At 39.9% G+C, this 23,771-nt stretch overlaps 1 protein-coding gene across 1 annotated transcript in view; it reads left to right on the top strand.

The window, feature by feature from the left end:
• Positions 1-2,820, top strand: part of CCDC14 (coiled-coil domain containing 14) — a 9,884-nt gene extending 7,064 nt beyond the window's left edge. Inside the window, exon 11 of the mRNA XM_019470931.1 lies at positions 1,111-2,820. Within this exon, the coding sequence (XP_019326476.1) occupies positions 1,111-2,095 (985 nt within the window). The 3' untranslated portion in view covers positions 2,096-2,820. The remainder of the gene's footprint in view (positions 1-1,110) is intronic.
• Positions 2,821-23,771: the final 20,951 nt, after the last annotated feature.

Here is a 23,771-nt window from a genome sequence, read left to right as displayed (position 1 = left end):
CTCTTAAAAACCGCCCTGCCGATAAGCAGCTCCATGGGGAAGCACATGGACCTGAAGACCTACTGATATTTCCCTTGAAGCTGTACAATTTGGAAACTAACTCTTAACCTGAATTAAGGAGGGATTATTTTTTTTTCTTTACACTTGTTCAGAAATTGGTCTGGTTTGAGAAGAACTTGCAGAAAGATCTGTCTTCAGGTCCCACAGCAAGCTCTTCCTGTGGGAATGAGCAGTCCTTTATTTAATTGTACACACATTTGAAGTAGATTATGCCAGATATTAATTATGGGTAAAGATGGGAGTTCTTGGATCACTGAATGAGGGTGGTGTTACTCACAATTTTTTAGAACTATTACCGTAAACTTACTTCATCATGTTCTTTTATGATGAATATAGTGGCAAGCTGGGAGACTTAAATAGCTTTTTGCGCATGCGAAGTGATATGTACGTAAGATTTGTTTGGACATGATGTGCACAGGAAGTTAAACTGTTGTCTGTCTTGTTTATGGTTGATACTGATTGGAATGGCAGAATATTTTTTAATCAACACTTCAGATTCCTTAGCAGAAGTTTAGACGCGTTACACACTTCTGTGACTACTATACTGACCACCAGATGGGAGTGTAATGATGTCTTATTACATGTGTGTATGCTATATACGTGAACATTTGAGCATTAATTTCTTTTGATGTACAAAGCAGAAAATGAGAAGAATTATTTCTTTTATTATATTTTTTTATTTAGATGCAATGGGAAGAATAATTCAGAAAAAAATTCTCACTGATATTGATAACTGTTTATGCATGCTTTGTACCAGTTTCTTGACGTCAGTTTATTTCATTTTGTAGTACTCAAAGCAGGTAAATCGACAATATTCTCGAACTTCATTGGGTTGTGCTGTTTTAGTTACTTTATAGGCACGCTGAGCTAAGAAATTCAAGAAACTTGGAGTTGGTTCACATTTATGCTATATTTTATGACAACATGTAGAAAGAGAATTGTAACTTCACTGCAGTCTGATAAATCTAAGGTTTTGGTGTTATATAAAAGTTTTTAACTATTTTTTTAGTGACTATTTTTAAGTCTGATTAGTTGCTCTTATCTTAACAGAACCTTGCAGGGCAGTATGGCCAAGCTTCTGTCTGACCTCACAGTAGACAACATTAGACCCAAACCTGAAAAAGGTCTCTCGAAGTCTCTTTTGGAAGACCATGAAAAGCAGATGCAACCTGATCCGTTTCCTGGGAGTACTTCAGTAATGACGTACCTTAAAAATTTAGAAATGGATCATATTTTGACAGATACAGAACTTCAATTCTCAAATAAAAGTGGAGAATTAGAAATGCAAAATCTAGCCTATGAAAAGTTTGCTGCTGAAGGAAGTAAAATAAACAGTACGTTCTCAGGAGAAGGAACATCAGCTCCCAGAACACTACTAACCTCACTGAAGCAAGATGCAGAAACAGTTAGTGATTCTGGGACTTTGCTTGATGACCAAAACAAGTTGGATGAGACTGTTTATATTCCATTGACTAGCAGTGCCTCTAAAAAACAGCAGCCGATCTCTGACAGAACTGGTGTGCTACCCCAAAGTAGAGGAGCTTGTAAGATGTTGGACTACCACTGTGAGCTCTCAAACTCCGTACAGCAGAATGGATGTGAGATTGCAAAGGATCCAACTATTCTGGATAAATTAAGTACTGGGTACAGTGTGAAAAAGACTATGGAAAACACACTTGAAGTTACAGGGGATAAAGTGAAGCCAGAGGGAGACAAAGTCCAAATGAGGCCAAAAGGCACTCCAAGTGGAGCTGCAAAAGACTTCACAGACAAACCAGACCAACCTCGGCCTGGTACATACCCTCACATACCGATGCTATTTCAGAAAGAGATTTCTCAGAAAAAAGGTAGCGAAATAGTTGATTTTAGTTCCATTTCATTTGATGATGTATCAAGGAAGTCTGAATGGAGCGCATCCTCTTTCTCAACATTTACTTCTCGGGATGAAGAGGACTTTAAGAACAGCTTAGCAGCCTTGGATGCCAACATAGCTAGGTTACAAAGAACTCTGCAAAATAGCATTATGAAACAATGAGTATGAGGAAGCAAAATGGGGTGCACTTGTTTGGATTATTTAGGTTTTTCTGAAGTATATTAGTAAGTATGGTACTGATACGAATACTTGTATTTTTTGTTATGAAATGACTTGTTCCTAGCTGTTTAAATTACGGATGGGATTTGTTCCTCGTTAAGCTATGGTGCTGCTTCCCTTGATGTGTACAACTTGATATAACTGGTATAAATGTCTTTTTTTAAATTACGACTTAGATTTATACTCTTTAATTGCAAAATTAATTCTTAGAACAGCACTTGATAACTGTTTAAGAAACCAGTGTGCTGTTAGTAATACAGTTTTTCTATTAAATGATAAAGTACACTTGCATGTTTTTTCTGTGTGCTTTTTCAAAGTAGTAAGAACAGCATTGAGAGATGCATTTGAAGTCAGTTACAGATGTGATAAAGAGAAATTTTTTTCATTATCATTTGACTGTTATAAAATTGGATGCATAGGTATTTTCCTTGGTTATGACCATATATTTCAAGAAATTGGCTCCTTGTTCTGGTTCACTGTGAAGGTGTGCAAACAGTGTCAATATCAAAGAAATAGGTGGGCAGGACTTACTCAGCTGCATTGCTGCTTAATCCAAGTTGAGTTTAATCAAGAAGTGGGAGTTTAACTGGTGAAAGTGGAGCTGCCTTGAACTTAGCGTTCTGCCTTGACTGGGTGGATCTCTTAAAGTTTTTTTGTTTTTTGGTTTTTTTAGAGGAACTTGGGTGCAGAAGGCTAAACTAAATGTCCTTGTTCACTAATTTTTTTTTGTTCCCCAGAGAAAGTCACAGGTACCGTACATGGGCAAGAGGTTCCACAGGTAGAGGCCAGGGAGGAGCGAGCTACAGAGCAGCTCTGCAGGAACGTTGAGAGTTACAATTGATAAGTCAGGATCATGCTGTTCAAAAAAAAAAAAAAAAAAAAACGCAGCCATCACATGGGATTTGCAGTATATGGTAGATCCTATATAATACATGTCACTTATCACTGGTAAAACTTAGTTTTCAGTTTTGAGCATTGTACTTGAAGAAGGAAGTTGATTAAGTGGAAAGTCCAGATGAGAGCAAGAAAAGAACCATCAAAGTTCTGTTCTTTTCTACAATTCTGTTTTAGGTCATAGTTTTTATGGATGCTTGATTTTATCTAAAGTAGAAGAGAATACAGTACCAGTAGATAAACACAGAACAGTCTGAAGCATGCTGAGAAACAGGAGCAATAATGGGCTTCAGCTGACACAAAGGAGATAAATTAGGCAGTAGTGAAAGCTGGCAAACCGGTACAGTTAGCGAAGCACTAGGATATACAGTGTGAGGAAGTTATGGCAATTCCACAGTTGTTGAGGTGTCAGACATCTATTGGGCATAAATACAGAGAGTCTGGACTGAGTCACACAGACTGGCTCTCACAGGAGTGGGAGCGGAGGGGGGAATGATTCCGGTCCGTTGTTCTCCTTGACGGCTTTCCAGATCTCAATGTCAAGGATATGCATCATGCAAGTTTTTAAGTTACAGGTACAGGAAGGTGGTGTTATTGCTACCATTCTGTTCCTCTTACACCCTTAGCAGTGCTTGAATGCTGTTTTTCATGACTCATGGTTTTTCAGGGAAAGTATCTTTGGAAAGGGAACAGCAGTATAAGGACCTGAATTTAAGACTGCTTTTCTTCTGCAGTGTTGCCTTCCCCCCCCCTCCCCGAAAACATTACTGTGCTTCCTGGTGCTGGCCTCTTTTGTGTCCTTGTGGGACAAAAGTCTCAAAATTTACCACTTCGAAGAATTTTATTTTTTTCCCATGATTAGTTGCTTGAATGAACATGTCTTGAGTTAGGGCACTATCCATACATTGTGCTGTGGAGCAGCTCTGTGATTATTTTAGTTACTAGTAAGGTATGAACACAACACATACTACAGAAGGTGCCAACTGGCACTCCTGCTTCAAAAAAGGAAAGTTAGACTAAATAGTGACTTCAGTGATTTAGAATGCTTTTAAGGCTTGGCCTGGATTTCTTATTACTCTCCACACTATTCGTGCTCAGATTCAAAATAAGGTTGATGGTATGAAAGTGAACACACTTTAATTAAATATTTACAAGCAGTTTCAGTGTAGAAGCAAAGCAAGATTTAAACAATGATTATGGTGTGGATTAAAGACAAGCTACAATAAATTCTAGTCTTTAAAACTCGCGAGAAGGCTGAGAAAAGGTTGGAAGAATATTCATTAGTAGACGGACTAATTCAGTTTTCTTCTTGCAGCTAGGACTGTTACTCCATTTGAAGGAGGATATTTGTCCTGGCCAATGCTAGTTGCAGTCTGCATGAAGCAGCTGTGGTGTCAAGATGCCCAAGCATGTTCTTCTCGCGTTGAGAGCATTTACATTCACTTTTATCTCAATGGGGAAGACGTTACACCATCTTAGTTGTGTCCTGTTCATCTTTACAAAGTTAGTTCTAGCAAAGCATGAGGTGACTACTGGAAAACCTTTTTGGGGATAATGAGATGCGAGCAGGTTTGTAATGTGTATCCTCTTAGAGGGAGAAGAAGCTAAGAAGAAGAACTAGGAAGAAGGAGTCTTATTTAATATAGTTCTTTGTTTTGTACTCAGATATGTCAATCGGAGCTATAGCAACTTTAAATGCAATACATAATGTCCATATATGGGAAATTTTATATGTTCACTGTTGTGAAAGCAAAAGCCAGCAAGAATATGTAAGTCTTTAAAGGCTGGGAAGGGCTTCCAGGATTCAACTCAAGATAAGGACATTGAAACTGTGGAAGTCAACATAGTTCTAGTGTTCGATAAGGCTCAATAGAAGATAAAGAATGATAACATGTCTTACAAACGCACTCTTTTAATGTGTTGTATGTTATAAACAATACTTACAGAAAATAAAGGAAATCCCAGAGTGCACATTTTCACCATGCAAATTGGCATATTCTCAGAAGGACATAGCATGTAAGATCCCAGGTGACTGAGTAGAAAGAAATACTCATCTTTGGTGCCTAAAAGAGCTTAAAAGTTATTTCTTCTCATTCCCGCAGTAACAAGGTAGAAATCACAATGGACCAAAGGCATCACCTTTGTCAACACCAATGCTTGGAATATTGGAGTAGCTCATACTGCAGCCTATATTGCTGCTCTTCACCATCCAGGATATGACAAGTGCTTGTCGCTACATAAATTGGGAGTTACTAGGATTTGTCCTTGTTGCAAGCAAGTAGACCTCGCGCCTGTATCTTTCATGGACTTAGATATATTCCTCTCCAGACTACTTTTAAGAACTTTTCAGTCTCATCTACCAGATTGAGCTACCTGGCTAGATTCCAACACCAAACTTTGTTTCCCCACCAGCCCTGGTTACACTTGCTAAAAACTGGAACTTTCTGTTTGGAAGCAGGACAGAATTTTTACCTGTGTAAATTCAGCACTCATGCCAACTACTCCAGTAAGAGCAATACAATCTTCAATTGACTTCTGGTTTTGGACACATCCCTACAACGAGGGACAGTCATGATAGGTAGAGGAGTCAAAGTGTATTTGTGACAGAATTCAAGCTCCATTAGTTAAGGATACTTTAGGATAGCTTGGAAGAGGCAAGAGAATACAGTAATGAATTGGGCCAGTGTCAACTATGCAAGTCATTTTTGTGTTGCATGTGGAATTTTGCTGTTGTTTCTAAGGAAAAAAAGGTATTTAAATTCAGGTAGATATATTGTCTCAGAAAAGCATGGACCTCACTCAGAGCTGAAGGATCAGACACAGGGCAGCCAGCTGTGGTGCCTCAGTTTCTGTAGCCAGGAGGGGATGTTTGAATGAGCAAGGCTAACAGTAGCATAAACAGCCATGAGATACCAGAGACAGTACAAAAAGGAACCATCTCCTCCGTGTCTGAAGGCCTGTTCTTCCACACCTGCTGTTTTACTGTGGTCATGGAAAAAACAGCTTAAGATTTTCTTCCGCTGTATTGTAAGTAGTTATAAAATAAGTTATTTTATAGTATATTTTCAGTATTTACAAACACTTACAATTGAACCCTATGATGCCAAGTTGAGAAAAGAGCGACCAGTTAGGCTGAGGAGTTTTTATCACAGGTAGCTAGCTAGCTGATCATACAGCCGAACAAGTATTCAGCAGAACTTTATGGCTTGGCCAGCAAAGCTGGTTTCAGGTTCTGTCCATCATTGTATCAGCCTCCAAACATAAGGGATATGAAATTTGTATATTCAATATGAAATCATTGCTCTATGTTCAGTAATAGCTGCCGTGAAACATCTGTCCTGTTCCAAGGATCAACTTACAAGGAAGAGCTCAGCAGCTGCAACTTCAGTGATTATGTAGCCTCCTCTAGATTTTTCTTGTAGCCACAGAGAGAAGATAGAGGAGTTTCATTTTTACAAAGCATATTCTGTGAAGTTGACATCTGCATGTTCCAGTGATGTGGAAAGGAAAGGAACTCTTAAAACACATTTCATCAAGCTCTTAACAGCCATTTTCCTTTTATGAACCCTTTTCCTTATGGAAAAGGGAAAAGATTAGGCAATACTCCAGAATCCAGGATACCTGAGTTTAACTCATATATAATTCTCTGCTCTGACTTCTTGAGCAATGAGTGTCTATAATCCAGTGTCTCATTCAAATAACTGGGGAATGGTGATAGCTGCCTGCAGACACAAAGGATTGCTGCCTTACTACTGTGTCCAAGTCAATCAAAGACTTGATAAGGAATAAAGATGCCTTATTTGCTGAAGTGAAGCTACTGCTGTATCTGTGTGTGTAAATAAGCTACCTGGGACACCACTTGTGGTCAAATGGCAAGATCATTCAGCTCTGTATGGAAGGAAGGTTTTACAGCTCATGGTGCATTTCGCAAAATAACAGTGATTGCTACTGGTTCCTCAAGTACCTTTCTTAAGTAACTGACTTAGGCAGGCATCCTTAACAAGGGTGATTTTTTTTTTCCTTAGAAGGGAAAGAAACATTTCCATGGTTAGAACCTGACTGGTTAGATGAGAGAAACAGATTAAGGGAAAAAAAAAATCATAGGTTTAGTCACTTCAATGATCTCCCCAAATAAGGCAGAGGAATATTCAAGTTTGAATGGGCCAGCCAGGACAGGTCTGCACACCTACTGCCGCACCAGAACCTACGAGAGTTGAGAATGTCAAGTCAGCTTTGAGGTATTAAAGTGGGTATGACAGACAATTCAGTCCAAACACAGATTTAGCTATAAACCATCCTAGGTAGATCAGACTACCCGCATTAATGACCTGTTTCTGATTAAGCTCAGGCAGGCCATCTCGAGTGGTTCTTGATCAAGATTAATGCAAATAGTGTTAGAGATTAGTGTCTGTCTTCCCCAAAATTCAGGGAATTCCTTCGGTAATTTCTTTGCACAACGAAGTCCTAGAGTCAATTTTCTTTCAGCCAGGTTCAGGGATATTCAGTAGTCTTTAGTTATATGAGTGAGTCAGGGATTTTGCCTGCAGAGCCTTACATATAGAGGAGTCAAGCAAATATCAGGTGAGGTCTTACTGCTGAGCTTACTTTAGCCTGTCTGTTTTTAAGGTGAAATCAAGAGTGACAGTAACTTCCATGACTGTTCTTACGATTTGAGCTGTAACCGGACAGGAGCCTGAACAGAACAACCTGTCCTTTCCCCCAGCCTTAAATTAGTAGTACGTTTGATAAGGTCTTTCTTCAGTGTAAGAATAGTTTATGCTTTTTTTTTTTTAAAGGTGCACACTTGTGCATAGATGGTATATACACACACGTAGTGCATAAGCTGAGAAATCTCTCTGATAGGGAAGAAAATAGTTTTCTTAGTCTCCAGATTTCTCTTAATCAGTGAAAATGGACTGTTTCTGCAATCTTTAACAGTCTTTGTAAGTGTATTCACTTCAGCTCTTTTCATCTGTTACTGCACTGTAGGCAAGGGAAAGGTTCCTCCCTGTAAGCAATCCACACCTTCAGTTATTGCCAGTCCCCTGTTACACTTGTCAGGAGTCCTCAAAGGCTTCCCAGTAAACTACGGTGCAGCTGTGAGGAGAGCAGTATTCATCAGAGTATCTTGTGCAGATGTGGGTTAGTCAATCCTCATGGTCGTGCACTGCTTTCCCTTCCAACGCTTGACAGAAGTGCCACAGTTACATGGTGATCTTTTTCAGGAATGAAATCGTATGTAAACGAGATGTGTCAACTGTGAACTTCAGATCTACACAGATGCTGTGGTCATGCCTAAATGCATCTTCAGTGAATGATTTCACATGCTGTTTGAAGACCAAACGCCAAGCTGAACTGAAAACCAAATGCTTTTGCAGACATATTCTGTTTATCAGGACACACAGTGGACAGAGTATTATCCCATAGGATCTCCTGTAGCATTCTCAAATGTTTGTCCTGGCCGCACACAAGACTTCAGTCACAGTGCACAGCCACGCAACAACCCCTAGTCATGAAGTGACACCAGTAGTACTGCAAGTTCACCAGCCATGGCACATGCTGAAAATCTCCTTTTTGCACGCATGTGAACATCCATTACTGAAGTTTTTACACTGTGCTCCAAAGACGGTGTAAAAATGGTGCTTTACTGACTGGAAAAAGAGCAGCTTAAACTAGTTGAAGTGTAGTGGCCATCTGTGCTACAGTTAACATTATGTGGTTTATAGGCCCTTTAAGCATTTGCATGTCTAAAGACTACTCAGAAGTATTATTTCTTTTAAGACTCCTGGTTTTGTCCCAGCCCATGATGAATTCTGGCTACTTCTCTGCTGCAATCATACAGCCAAAACATATATTTTTTTACTGCCTCCTCCCAGATTCTATTCTGTATTTAGAAGCTAGCAGTGATGGTTTTGGACTTGCAATTATGATATTAAGCTAAGTGTAAAATATTTTTCTTGGCATAATCTAGAATATAAATAGCTTTAACATCAGTTTCAGGTTATCTTTAATCCCTTAGGGAATGCCAGTTCTCTTTCATAGTTAGTCTCAGAACTAAGATCATCCCAACATCACCCTTGCCCCAGCGCCCCCTTTCCAAGAAACACAAGCGAAGCAGGGCCAAGAACTCTGCTCTGCCCCCCCAAAACTTCAGACAGACAACACAGAATTACTGCTCTGTGCAGATGTTCCCATACATTCCCTCAACCAATCCCTTAGGGAATGCCAGTTCTCTTTCATAGTTAGTCTCAGAACTAAGATCATCCCAACATCACCCTTGCCCCAGCGCCCCCTTTCCAAGAAACACAAGCGAAGCAGGGCCAAGAACTCTGCTCTGCCCCCCCAAAACTTCAGACAGACAACACAGAATTACTGCTCTGTGCAGATGTTCCCATACATTCCCTCAACCTTCATCCCCCTTCCCCCAGTCTGCCACTTCAGACAGACAACACAGAATTATTGCTCTGTGCAGATGTTCCCATACATTCCCTCAACCTTCATCCCCCTTCCCTCCCAGTCTGCAGATGCAGCAGTTCACCATGACACTGGGTGCCCTCCAGCACTAGCGTTGGCTCCAACCACGGTTTGCATTTCTGGTCAAAGAATTTTTCACCACGGCATTTTTATGTCTCACACTGGCCCCTGGGCCAGGGCTTGAAATTTGAGGACTAGTGATTTTCACCTTCCCTCTGTAACACCAAGCACACAGGAATGTTGCCACCTAGTCCAGCTTTTAAACCATGACTCTCTGTGCATGAGAGCGGTGGAGCCTCCCTGTAAGTAATGAAGCTAGAGTTTAAGGGATTACTTTCACAGCAGCCATTGACTAAGGAATGACAAGCTCAGATCAGATTTTGAAGTGAGTTCTTTCAAAAGCACTTACTGTTTTTATTTTAAAAAGACTATTCATCATCAATCCAATTTTCTCAGTGTAACATATACTGAGCAAATATAGGCATTTGCCTGTTCAAGCTTCCTAGTTCTTCCCAGGAGTGTTCCTGAACAGCGTCCTGCAACCACTGCTATGCTGGTAAGAAGCCTCTGAGATGCCCCACCTCAGGGAGTCACAAATACCTACCTTCCCTCTGCAAGTGTAGGCAGCAATGCCGACCGCGATGTCGACTGAGACAATAGCCAGCAGCGTGCGTATGAACTGAGGAGTCCCAGTCCAGCCCCATTCATTCACTGTGTTTGGTGAATGCACGCTAAACACTCCCTTGCATGCCGTCACTGTCTTTACTCCACTTCTGTCTCTGCCATCTCATAGCCTGACCCTAATCCTTACAAAAGGGTTAAGATCATCCCCTGAGCAAGCACTGCTTCGAGAGCCAGGCTCAGAGAGCATTCACTACAGCAGAGCCTCTCTCCTAGCAGCTGGCTGTGGAAACAAGAGCAGGAATCATCACCACAAACTCGCCGAGGAGCCTCAGACACCGTTCATGCAGACTGTCTCAGGCCATGTACGGAAGAGCTGCTATTGTTAGTGCCACTCAGGAAATATTCTGGGGAGTGTGTAATTGTTTACACTCAGATGCTTTTATCAACGCTTAATTAACTGCAGTTACAACACATGTTCACCATTAATATTTTAAATTACTGAGATGTTTCTTAAATCTATTCTGTCGGCCTTCTTGGAAACTTCCACCAAAGGTTCCAAAAGTGATAGGACGTAGTCCTGTGCGTGCAGTAGTAGCCCCTTCTTGCTTAAGGGTCTTCAAGTATGATCTTGCATGACTTCTACATTTCGTGCCCATGACAGTATAAAAGGGACCGTTTCTAAAAGTTATCTGATGCTGATTTAATTTTCTTCCTTTGTAAACAGTTCTGGGCATTTCTAAAACACTGTTTTACCCAGCTACAACAAAAGCTGTTGTCATCCAGCCGTGCTGCAGAAAGTGGTTGCTTTGGATTTGGCCACATCTTCCAAATACACTGGTTCATCAGTCATTTCATCCCAGAGAAGCCACAATGAGAAACATTTTGCTTCTAAAATCCAGAGACCACTTCTAAAAGTCTAGAAATTTTCCCCCAGTTGGCTTCTTCAGCTGGATCCCCTCTGCTGAAGTAACTGAGCAGCAGCTTCTTCACCTTTTAAATAGGAACATACCTAGCCTAAATGAACTGAAAAGACTAGTTTTCCTTTTACAGAGAGCTGGGAGGACTGCAAATGAAAGTCATTTTACAGTGCCTGGGTTTTGTTGAAAAATCAGTCAGGGCTCCAAAAATTAGCAAAAAAACCCTTCTCCTTTTGAAGATTACTTTACAGGCTTGCAAAAAGATTCATTACTTGGGTCACAAGGCTTGAAGTTGATCATTCTCAGCCTATGCTCTAGACAGTCTGACTGTGTAGTACGCCTAGTCATTAAAGATTTCATGTTTGTGGTTTTGCAGGATTTTAGTTTCTAAAGGAGTTATTCTGACAGTTTAAGGGGGCATTAACTAGTCTTGTTGTTTCCATCCACCTCTTGCAAATATTGACAATTAAACCAAGATTACAATTAATGCATTCCTTCTGTGCATTATTGCACTTATGGTTGATCAAATCTGGAAACATTCCACTAACATTGAGAAGATTACGCATTTTTTTCTGGAGCAGTTGTGCATTTCTTGGTCTAATCTTTGCGGCTTTATGCTTACATATTAAAGCCTCTCCCTTTCCTTCCTGCCATACTTCTGTCCTTGCAAATATCATGTTGTACGTGGTTCTGCTCCCATCTTCCTTCCAATGCAACCCCTGTTGGGATAAGAGTCTTCCTCGGTTACCCACTGGAGGAAACAAATTCTTACCATAATGGCATCTGAATGTCTGTGGGTAGTTCGCTATAAATCATGGCTTTAACTTCCAGGGACACTCTATTTCCAAGCCAAGTTCCCCAAAGAACAGTCATAAAAGTTTGTGTGCTTGAGATCAGTGTAAGTATCTGGGTTCCAAGCCTGTGAAGGCACTCTGCATCTCAGTTTTAGGATCAGGACCTGTATTTGTTAGACTATTCAGTGCTTACACTATTTAATAGAGAAACTAATAGCTGAAGGGATGCTTTAACTAAGCTTGCAGTTATTCTGTTCTTCTTACTCCATCCATAATTGATAATAAATTGCAATATTCTCATGCTTCAGTCCCAATGCATTTACCAAAGGCTTCCATTGATCTAGAGAATATTAAGACTACTACTAGAGGGGTATCCAGACTTTAATGAAAAGTGTTTTTTTCCACAGGCAGGAAAGGACTTAAAGGCTTGTCCCAGAATAATTAAGGATAAAGGTTTAACTCCATACTCTTTAGCTTCCTTTGCTGAGGGCAGCAAATATTTTATCAACAGATAGAGCACAACCAGCGATAATCACCACACTGAAATCTGTGCAACAACCCTTGTATGTGTGCTCTGTTGGTTAATTCAGAATCGCTGTGTTATTCTTTTATCATCACTTCCCCCGAGGGATCAGTACCAAGATGACATCTCCCGATCCATTTCTTACAAGAGAGCGCTTTCCGATATACAGAAAAGGTTAACACAAATGAACAAAGGTTTGAGACTTTGTGATAAATGCAGGTTTGTGTGTCTGGTGCTTCTGGAACAAAAGCAGCAGTTTGCTAGTAAGAAATGTACTCAAATCAGTCATTTATTATAACATTAAAGGGCTGCCTTTGCACAGCCAATCTGAATCTGCTTCCAGTCTGATCAAGGACTGATACTTATTAGTGAAGCTGCTCACAATCCAAAAAGATATGAAACTGAGGCATGGTTAAACCACAACAGTGACTGTGATGATCCTGGTCTCTCAGGAGAAATTCCCATGTAGAGCTGGAGCTGCCCTGGGAAAGGTCTTTCTCCTGCACTGCTGAGCTCTAATGCTGGACCTGCTGCCTGCATCACTACATTTGATATGCAATTTTCCTGAAGAGCTCAAAGCAAAGTGAAGACTGTAAGTTTTGCAAGACGTACATACACTAAAAACTTGCTATGTTATATGAATTTTGAGGTTTTGTAGCTCTCCCGGTATCATTCTGATCATCTGAAAAGTCATTTAAGCATGAATGAATGCTCTAAAGATTGCAAGGTAAGATAGTACTGCCTGTCTTATTAGATACACGTATCTAGGAATACCATCTCTTCCCTCATTGCTCAAGGAAACGGCTTGGGCCCAACTTATTACAGTGACAGTGAATGGCAGTGAAAGTCAGGCTGGGACTAAAAACAGGTAAGAGAGAGTGAGAGAGAGAGAGAATCAGATGAGATAGGAGGAAAACTTCTTTTGTAGATAAAGGAGTAAAAAAACATTCTGCACAATCGACAGCAGCAGACGGCTGGCTGGTTAGATCATCCATCTTTCCATTTCTAGGGTAGCTGAGTCACTGAAACACCTGGGGGACAACTGCAGAGTTAGGTGTCATCACAATTTATATTCTATTACTTTTAAGCTTCTCCTCTGTAATTTTATTTTAAAAGAATTGTTCCTAGAATGCCTTTGTTTTCTGTTTAAACGTGCCTGACCCTACAAAGGATTCCAGTTAGCTCTAGCAGGCATGAGGTATGCTGTTTCTTTGGAAACATCAAATCTAATTAAAACGGTAGTGCAGATATAATGCCCATGGGTGCCTGCAATCCAGGGCCTATCTGGGATGCTGGGAGATGGGATAATTTCTCATCAATCTGTAAAGGTCATTTTGGGGACTAGTGGCATCACCTTCCAAGACACAGAGAAGCCAGATGTTAATAATGCCCTCAAGCAAGGGACAGAAAGTGGAGAGAGAACCAGTGACATCAGCAAGCCCTAGATTGTCATCATCTAACACTATTTAAATATTGTTAGTGACTGTTTGACTGCTCCAACAAGCATAATTCACCCCAACTGTTGAGTAACTTACTCCCTTTGCTCATGAGTCAGGTTCCAGCCCCTACACAATTTCCTCTGATACGCTTTCAGGACGTCAGCCCCGTAGCGGTGAATGAAGTGCCCAGACCTGAACACAGCACTCCAGAGACAGCCATCCCAGAGGCATACAGGGGACCAGCCCTCCCTTGGCAGTGACACCCTACCTGCACAGTCGGTACTTCTCCAGACTACTCCTTTTATTTTGCGTTTTTATTTTCTGTTGCCATGCCACGTTGCTGTTCATTACATTGTTCAGCAAAACTTTTAAGCTTTTTTTTTTTACTAGTGGAGCTTCCCAAGCTCCTTTCTACCCCTTGACAAGATTATTTTCTCTTAGATCTATTAATTTATATTTTCCAAAACTATAGTTTCCTTCTTTTATTGCTTCTAGTCCCTTTGCAACAATTCCCAATGTACTGTAAACTTAAGATTTAATTATTTTTCTGTTTTCTCTCCCTCTAAATATTTTTTTCAAGTTAAGTTTGGCTCTGCATCACAGCATCTATGCTTCCTGTCTTTTAGAGAACTTTTGGTCTGACTATAGTGCTCCTATGCAACTAGTGGTAAATCCTGAACCATGAGTTTATATCCTGTATGCGCTCATAAAATCTGTAACAAAACTAGAGAAATTCTTAATACCCAAACAGGTAGCTAATTGTTTTTTTCAATTTTTTTAGCCTTTTGGCTTCAATGATATGAGACAGAGTGCTTTGGAAGCTATTTATATTCTATGATAATAAGTGGTATTTCATTCAGCTGTAAATATGTTGCCTTGAAGTTTCAGTTGATATTCCATAGTCCTGTACTGGCAGGCAAGATAATGGGACAGCTTGACATGCTTTCTTTGGTACCATACATAATTTCACAATCCTACTGTCCCTTCTTAATTACCTTCTCTCCAGACTGCACACATGCATAGCCACATTAAAAGCAGATGATGTTACTTGCATAAAAATGCTAAAATTTGTTACTCAGCTTTATTGAAGCCAAATCAGTTCTGGACAAAGCTCATGCCTTGGATAAAGATTGTGTGTAAAGAGGAAATGGGCTTTCCAGTAGCAGCTGTACAGCCTAAAGCCTCAGGTAGAGGTGTGTTAACAGTCAATCTGTTAGTACTTAGGCAGTTTTCAATGTATAATGAAAGCATGTATTTTTTTTGCTTAGCATGTGTTTTTAGATCTATTTGATTAATTGTTGTTTTCAACCTAACATTACATTTACCTGAATGAGATTAACTTATTAAAAGCCGCAGTTCCATGAATAAACTAATTCATTCACGTGCTCAGTTCTTTAGACATATAACAACTTATTTTGAAACGTTCTCAGAGAAAAAAATCTATTGCATTAGAGAAACTGTTAAAGCTTTTATTACAAGATTTGTTGCAAATCATTTAGCACTTGAATGCCTCTACTGATGAATAGGAGTCCGATCTGAGTCTGAGTCTCTGGCTTATTCTGTTAATTAATTAAGGTCATTTTTCTGTGAAGTCAACATAATTATTCGTATTGTTATGAGGCTAAAAGACTGCAAACTAGATTCTGTTTTAGAAGATGAGGGATACGTATAGAGAAAAAGACAGCGTACATCTTGTAGTCCTGAAAGTCTAGTACAAATAGGCACAGAATATGTGTAATTAATTATTATTACAACCTCCATTTAAAAGCAGGGAAGCTGAGATATAGAAAGCTGTCCAAATCAAATTGCATTGTAAGTCTGCAGTAAAGAAATTAAAATGTTTATTGAGCTGCACAGATGTGGTGAAAACATTTAACTAGGATGTGACTAGGCTGCTTCTTCCTCTTTCAGCTAACATGAGAGACACATTTATGTTACTAATGAATTCGTACTCCAGGATAAAAGCAGTATGTGCAACATACAAACATGTCAAACAGTTCCAGTTGAAAATGAAACTCTGGCAGCAAAACATACAGGCTGAGAGGGTTTTTTCTGCAGTTTATTTTGGGGGTTGATTTTGGAGCCTTTTTTGGTTGTTTCTAACCCCAACCTTTTGGATGTTTCAGGATGAAATGAATGCAGTGTTTCAACTGAAGTGAGCATGTTTTCCAACTTATATGTATTCAGAGAAAGACAGTTGGTAGGAAGCCTCTCTCTTTTTCATTAAGGGGTAAAATTGTAACTGATGTTTTTAATGTCTACAAAAGCATTGGGAATTGGCAAGTCTGGAGACCGACACTTTCTATTCACATATGGAAATGTCTGTTCCTCTTCTATGCTTCTCACCCCTATCAAGAAACTGTAGTTGGTCAGCAAGGTTGTTCTTTCTATTGAAACACTCGTCATTTCTGAGAAGGTGGGCCATCAGGGTGCTAAATCAGTACTACTAGTGAGATAAGTAGTCTGAGCAATAATCTGATTTAAGAATAATTAAGATGTACCAGAAATACTTCTAGATCTTAAAAAAACCTACACCCCACTTTATAAAACTATCAAGGTACCTTTCCAGAGACACTTTCTGTGTCGAAGTAGGTTACTGAGTGGGGAGAAACACTGAATCTCATTTGTTCCAGTAAGCACACAGGAGAACAGCCATATGTTACCATAATTCATCTGGATCTCACACCCTTACTATTGTCTTATTTTGGGCCTGGTTTTATTTCCTCATCTTTATGGTAGACATTTTGCAACACTCCAGTAGAAACACCCATCCTGATGAAGTGACACCAGAGGTCTGGGGATGTAAGCAAGCTGTGGTTAGTACATATCTGAAAATTTGGGAAAAGCTTGAAAATAGTGTTCGTTGGAAGAATCTGCTGGTTACGGTATTTCTGCTCCGCTCTGCTCCACTCCTTTATTTCTGTAGTTCACCAAAAACATATTTAGCCCTTTGAGCTGTCACAGACATCAATCTTTAAATACTTCAAGCTCATTCAAAAGAATTGTTTTTGAAAATAATAATCAGAGTTGACATCTGCATTGCAATGACATCGTAGTCTGTTTTGGAGGTCAGAGAGGCAAATTGGCAGCCTTTTTCCAGATTAAGCTTTGGAAAGATCTCAGTCCCCTGCTTAATGACTAAATATTGCCTTAGTGCTAAAGACAGTCACACACATATACATATGTATATCTATACATGTATGCATCTAGAGGCAAAAAAAATCCTACAGCCACAACATTGTTTTTAAAAGACTCTAATATTTTGTTAATCCTTATGGTGGAATAGCAGAGCATTAGTCGCAGTTTTCTGTATCAGAAGCACTTCCAGGAACAAAATCCACAAAGTATACACTTTCACTGGAGTCAAATTCTAGCTCCTCCAGCAGGGACATATACTGAATGTCTTAATGAATGCCAGGTACAAAATACCTACCCACAGCTGCTTTCCTTTCCCAGCTAACGGCTTGTGTTGGAGCAGCATCAAAGCTGGCTACAGGCATAGCAAATGTATGCACCTGCATAGAGTAATTACCAAAGCTAATGCCAGGATGTATTAGCTTCAGTGCTCTTGTGAAAAAAGTATGGATTAACTCCCAGCGTTCAGCTTATTATAGCTGTCTCACTGCACATCCAGTTTTTATGAGCACTTACAAAGCAATATCCATCTATGTTCCTTTTTTATTCCTGATGATGGAGTCCTTCAGCTGTGACATTGGAGTGTACGTCAAAGCTACTCCTTTGTCTGCTTTTCTCCCTCTTTTTTTTTTTTCCATTTCAAACTCAGCACTAGTTTGCAGGTTACTGCTCATGTCCTGCCACCACACGTACACCTATTGATCTATTTGCAACTTTTATGTAATACTTACTTTTTAATGTTTTAGTACTGGTTTCTTCCTCATCATCTGGAACCAGTGGGAAGACTGGTTAGCCCCAAAAGACAATTTAGAGATCGCTTCTAAAAATCAAAATGGCTTTGACAATCAGTGCTGTCTGCAGTGGGTATCCACCTAATGAGAACTGCATTTAGACACTCCTGACTTGATTATTATTGTCCTATGCTGGAATAAATCTGGAAACATAGAAATGAAAAGCTGCTACTTCTGTAACCGTTCTCTTGAGCTGTCCCCAAAACCACTTAAAATTATTTTTATTGTGAAGTTACAATTTCTTTTCTGTGAAAATGGAGTAAAGATAAAAATAAATTTGAGCTCTAATACCCTGCCTGCCCTGTGTATGCCTGTTTTGTCTAGACTGTGAGCAATGAGAACCAGACACCATCTGAAATGCTGATTTCGTTTATTAAGGAAATGAGGCTTATAAGATCCTGGTACCTATCTGTGTCCCCTTAATGACTTTTGAACTCATTGTCTGATTTCAAGCTAATGTGACAGAAGTGGGGGAACAACAAGATGATTAAGCTACTACAGGTATCGTGAAACTTCTAACTTGGATAGAAGAGAGAGAGCTATAAATGCCCTGAAAGCCTGCTGCAAGAATGCACATGTAGTCTGAGATTAAAGAATCCATACAGTAAAGATCTCATAAATTTCCCTTCTGCAGGAAAAAAACCTAGAATCTGAAATTGCAGTTGGTCAAGAAATACAAATAAACAGCAACCCAAGCTTTATTAGTCTGGTGCCCAGGGAATTAGTCTGCTTATCTGCTAAAAAACAGCAATGCATCCTGCAATGCACAGGAGGAACTAACACTACCATGTGACAGGGATCAGATTGTCCTGATGCTGGGCTGCAGATCAGCCGCAGAGGCTGGGGTTGGCAGCCTCTGCGGAGCTGGCGCAGCTTGGAACAGACACCAAGCTGCATAAATGCTGTGTGAAAACAGAGTGTTTACTATAAGTGTACTCACTTGGATTTGGCTGCCAAAAATTTAGGAACTACAAGGCCATAAAGCAGCCCGTGACAAAAGTAGTTCTTTTGATCAGAGGTGACTTGAATACCCAATGTTTCACTGCAGGGCTGCAGAGAAAAGAGATGCCAACTTTGATGTCTGCAGATGCTCTGCTGCAAGGAAGACAATTAAGCTATTTTTAAAAGACTCTTTTCCTAGCGTGGGTGAAAGGAAGAGCATAACTGGTATTAAGAAGCTGCCCCTGGAACTGTAATTCATAGTGACACTGTACTAGAAGAGCAGTGCTGTGAGCGAGTGCAAGCAGATGTGGTATATTTTACACAGAGCATGTGGGATGGGACTAGGAAGACGAACAGACAAAGATCTGAGAAAAAAGTAGTTGCGTTTCTTTTTGGTACTATGTGTATCTCTGTGCTGTTACTCATTTTTGTGCTCGGTCTCTCCCCATTTTCAGCCCAAAAGTTCAGGGACACTCTGAAGTTATTCTGTATTTAGCTTAAAGGTGAACACATGGCAGTCAGCTGCTTTTCATCTGCTTTCCCTCTCCTTGGGGAGCCCTGTTCCGCTTCTAGCAGAGAAGGGAACCCTTTCTCTGAAGATGGAGGAGAAGGTCTAACTCCAGGAACGAAAATTCAGCTGTACGTATGCTGATGGTGTTGTGCCAGGCTTGCAGGCATGCAAAGTAGCTCATTAGCCCAAAAAACGATGTTTCCTAGGTGTCACATTAAAAATGCAACTGTGTCCTCTGCAACTGCTAACAGTATAATAATAATAGTCATGTAGCAAGCTCTGATCGTTATTTTCTGGTAGATGGAGCTCACTGATCCCTTCTGTCAGCCAGTTGCTGCTTTGGAAGTTGTCTAGACAGGGAATGACTTTATTTAGAGTACAGTTAATTCATTTTCTATCCATAATGAAAACTAGGCTTACCTGCACGCTGCCTTACATCTTCTTCAAAGCGCTCTGCCGATGTAACACACTGCATCTAGCAGACCACTTGGTTTGTGACCAGGGTTTTTTATTCCATCAGTCACGAGAGGGCACTGTTAAACATGGTCTCCCTCTCCTCTGCACGAGGGGTTGCCTGCAGGAATATTACAGGGTTTGTAATATCTTAATGCCTTGGAGCTATGGCAAACAGTTACACTTTTTCAAGTTATACTTTAGACCTGCCTCCTCTGGTGGTGTAAGACGCTGATAGCAGAAGGATATATTAATTGCGTATTTACTAATAAGGAACATGACCACTGTAATTTACTCAGTGCTTTGCAATTGCAAAAAAGGAACAAGAACTTGTCTCGTGTAGTTCTCAGCCCTGCACTCAGATTCTAGGCATCCCTTAACCTTCCTTGGGGAGGGGATGGAAGAAGGGGGTAGAGTGTTTTTGTAAGAAACAAAATTTAAGCCAGCACAAATTACTCTTCTGTTTCTTTTCTTATAAGCTGTATTGGACAGGCAGTAGCCAATATTTGTTTAAAATATTTTTTCTCAACACAAGGCTAGATTATGGAACTCCCTGCCACAGGACACGTTGGGATCAGAGAACTAGCATGACTTGAAAGAATCTGAATGTGTCCATGGACACCAGCAAACACTGAGTCTTCAAAATTAACACAATTAATATTAAAAGGGTATTAGTAATTATTTTGTAGCTTAAGTCATCTCTTTAGAGAAGCCATGCAGGGCCTTGCTGTTACGCGTTGCTTACTGCATGGTGGTTGTGCTACTCTGGAAATTACCAGGTAGGTGGCACAGCGCTGTGCTAACGTGGCTGCATCATCGTCAGCGCCAAGCTACGCTGGCAGTCTCTCTGCCCAGCTCTTTCTTCATAGTGCCACGTAGACAAACCCTATATCCTATAGTATCCCTCTGTTAAAGCTTGTACCTGGAGCATTACCCCAAAGGCTGTGAGGGTAACAAATATTGATTTGGCACCCCCAGGTTTCTAAGGAATCATAGATTTGTTTCCTACTTTTTAAAATTTCCCTTGTGCTGACTAAGCTTCTTGTCATGCAGAGTAAGACCAAGCGAGTTCTAGATTTCAAGCAAAGAGAAGCAGGGACCAAAATGTTCTCTATTGCTTTTACTTCTTATTATTACTATTCCTCATTTTAAGCATCTAAAATGCTGTTTACATCACTGCCCACGTGCCAAAGTTCTTAAATAGCTGCTTGTTTGTCCTGTGACCAAATGGAGGCCTTCACACTTAGTTCTCTAAGTGCTTTCTCCTCCCTCATTCCCAGTAGGTTAAGATGTGTATGAATAAAATACACAAATGTGTAACATAAAAACGCTTTGGAGAAGGTTGTGTTTAGTAAAGCAAATGGCCTGACTTTGGGCAATCGGTTATTTGTACTGCAGGAGGCCTGTGAAGCCCCACTGGGCGAGGTATTTTCACAGGTCTATAAAAGAAAAGACTTTGCTTTGGAAGGAGCTGGGGAATACCTTGTGTTACAGCCTAGAAGTGGAGTTTGACTGTGAATTGCCTCTTTTATCCAGAGTGAATGAGCTCAGAGAAGTGGCCAGACTGTAACTTTCTTTGGTCTCCCAAAACTTTCCGGTAGTTATTTCCTTGCTTAATTTCTCCAAAGACTATATTGACACACAAATAGGATTAATTCCTGGCTTCTGCTGGTTGCTGGTAGAGCTGAGAATTGCATATACTGCCTTTAGGGGTGCTCTGATGGTCTTACCTTTCTGTGAATGATACTGTTTACTGTGTTTGGACAGGTGAGTGCCATTCACTGTATGAGGAAAGGTACGGTAAGAATACCGTAAGTATTCTTAAGTATAATAAGTAAGAAGGCAGATCTTGGCTTAAAGTAAATGAAGCTTCATCTTCTAGCTATAGGAAGAAAAGCTGGAAATGTTTTTAAAGATCTTGTAAAGAAAACTTCATCCTGCAAAAGGAGGCTGGAATCCAAAATAGAAAGTCAGTGTGAATTTTGCAGGGGGAGGAGTCTCCAGATGGACTGTAAACTTCCAACCTGCTCTCTGGGTTTGAGAACTTACTGTGTCTATGGTAAGTATTTGCTCACTGGCTACATGCTTTTAAATGCTGTGGTGGGAGAAGTGGATTTGAAGCAAATGTATGAAATGTGCATGGTCTTGTGTCATTCTTGGTATGTTGACAGAGCAGTAATGAAAGGCTGTTTCAGCTGACCAGTTGGAATATAGATAGAGAATGTGCATGTGGTAAGGAGATCTGCATTCAATTACCATCCTACCACAGACTGGCTGCAGACAAGACAATTATTCTGTGCCTCAGTTCCCTAATTCTAAAACAATGATATTCCTTTGTCTGACTTGTCTACTTAGATGAGATGCTCCCTAGGGCACTGATTGTCTCTTAAAATGCTTTTTGTTTTATGTTAATACAAAGCAGCTCTGCTTATCTGAGTGCTATTGGAATTCTATTGCTCCTAATCAGAAGAAGTGGTTAATTAGTCATTTGTTATCTCTGGGTTCCATTTTTGTTTTCTTTATCTAATCTTGGCAAAAATGCTTTATTCTTGGATAACAACATCGCATGGTACTTTTGGAAAACTGTCTTACATGATGTATTTCTCTTTAATCCCATTCCATCAAAATTCAAGAATGTCAGCAACGGCAGTCCAAATTCCCATACTAGAATGGGAATACATGCAGACAATTTTTTTCTTAGACTAAAAAATTTTGTTGTAAACAAACACATATGATTACCACTGCAGAGCTGTTTCATTGCCAGTTAGCCCCCTGTGCAAAAAGATAGGTTGATGCTTTCAGATTAAATTCCAAGATGCCAAAATGTCACTAGCCTAGGTGAATTTTAATGCAGTCTCTTGTGCATGTGTGTTACTCACATTAAAAATATCACTTTGGCACAGAAGCCACTTGGGCTGACTTAAAAATGTTTGACCAGATAACAAGAAGACGTAACAGTCACTGGAAGCATTTCCAACTTGGGATATTTAATTAGACCTTATGACTGAAAATTCTTATGATGATGAGAATATCAACATTCCAGCATATTCCTGGTTATGTTTATTAAATATTCCCTTTTTTGGTCCTAAGTGTGAATGTTTGGAAAAATGTTAAGTTAATACAACCCACTTGACTTCACTGGCACATTTTACAAAAGGAGGAGGAAAAAATGTGGAAGCCACTGAAAACTAAAGGGTTCTTGCTTTGGAGAAAAACAAAGTTCAAGCCAATGCTACAGACTGGCTGGAACTCTTCCACAGTTTTAAAAGGAAAAGGCCCTATTAAAGACTCTTTTCACAAAACTCCTTTCCTTCCTTTGAATAAAAGAGGAACCAAGCACACTTAACACTGTGTAAAACATTTCTTTCAGAGAAGCCAGCTTTATCTTCAAGTCCCAGCTAGTTAATCTGTTCAAACTCATTTTTAACTTAAAGTCTTAGAAATCTGACACACCACAGGAACTTAAAGTTTTTAGTCTAGATGGAATTTGCTGACAATACTCTCAGCTAGGGAACTAATGTAGCAGGATTGGTTTCTCTCATTATATTTGGTAAGAATAAATGTTTTTCTCAGGGAAAAAGAAGGAAGGGAACAAGTAAAGAATTCATTTTCTCTCTGCCTAGATCTGTAAACTGTACTAGCTACATCTGTATGGTATCTTTGGACGCGTGTGCCATATATGAATGATGTGCAAATACAGTTGTTTTGGAAGTGTCTGGGAAATCCTGTGTGAAGCAGTCCCCTCCACAAGTTGCATGTTTTCACCTGCTCTGCAATAGAGGTCTAGCTATAAATCCAGAAGCCTAGGTATATTTACAGTGTAATTGGGGTTGGCTTCCAAAATACAGATGGTGAACTATTTATGTGGAACTCCTGCTGCGGGTGGTTGGCAATCCCAAACATGCACTGGAGCATGGTCAGGCATGTGTTGCATTTCCAGGTAACTATAATATCCTCTTGCATTTCCGTTGTTTGAGGATTGGTTGATAATTGCAACAGAATTTCCTGGCAAAAACTTTTAATTACAGATGCTATGTTACTCTTCTATAACTGTTGAAGTTACCTAATCTGAACTTTGTCAAATAACAAATTTATTGCCACGAATTAGGCAACCTTCAAACA

The sequence above is a fragment of the Aptenodytes forsteri genome, unplaced genomic scaffold, assembly GCF_000699145.1.
Source record: "Aptenodytes forsteri isolate BGI_AS27 unplaced genomic scaffold, ASM69914v1 Scaffold255, whole genome shotgun sequence".
In the NCBI taxonomy this organism is placed as follows: Eukaryota; Metazoa; Chordata; class Aves; order Sphenisciformes; family Spheniscidae; genus Aptenodytes; species Aptenodytes forsteri.
Note: the sequence above shows the minus strand (reverse complement) of the source record. Positions and strands in the feature narration are given on the sequence as shown.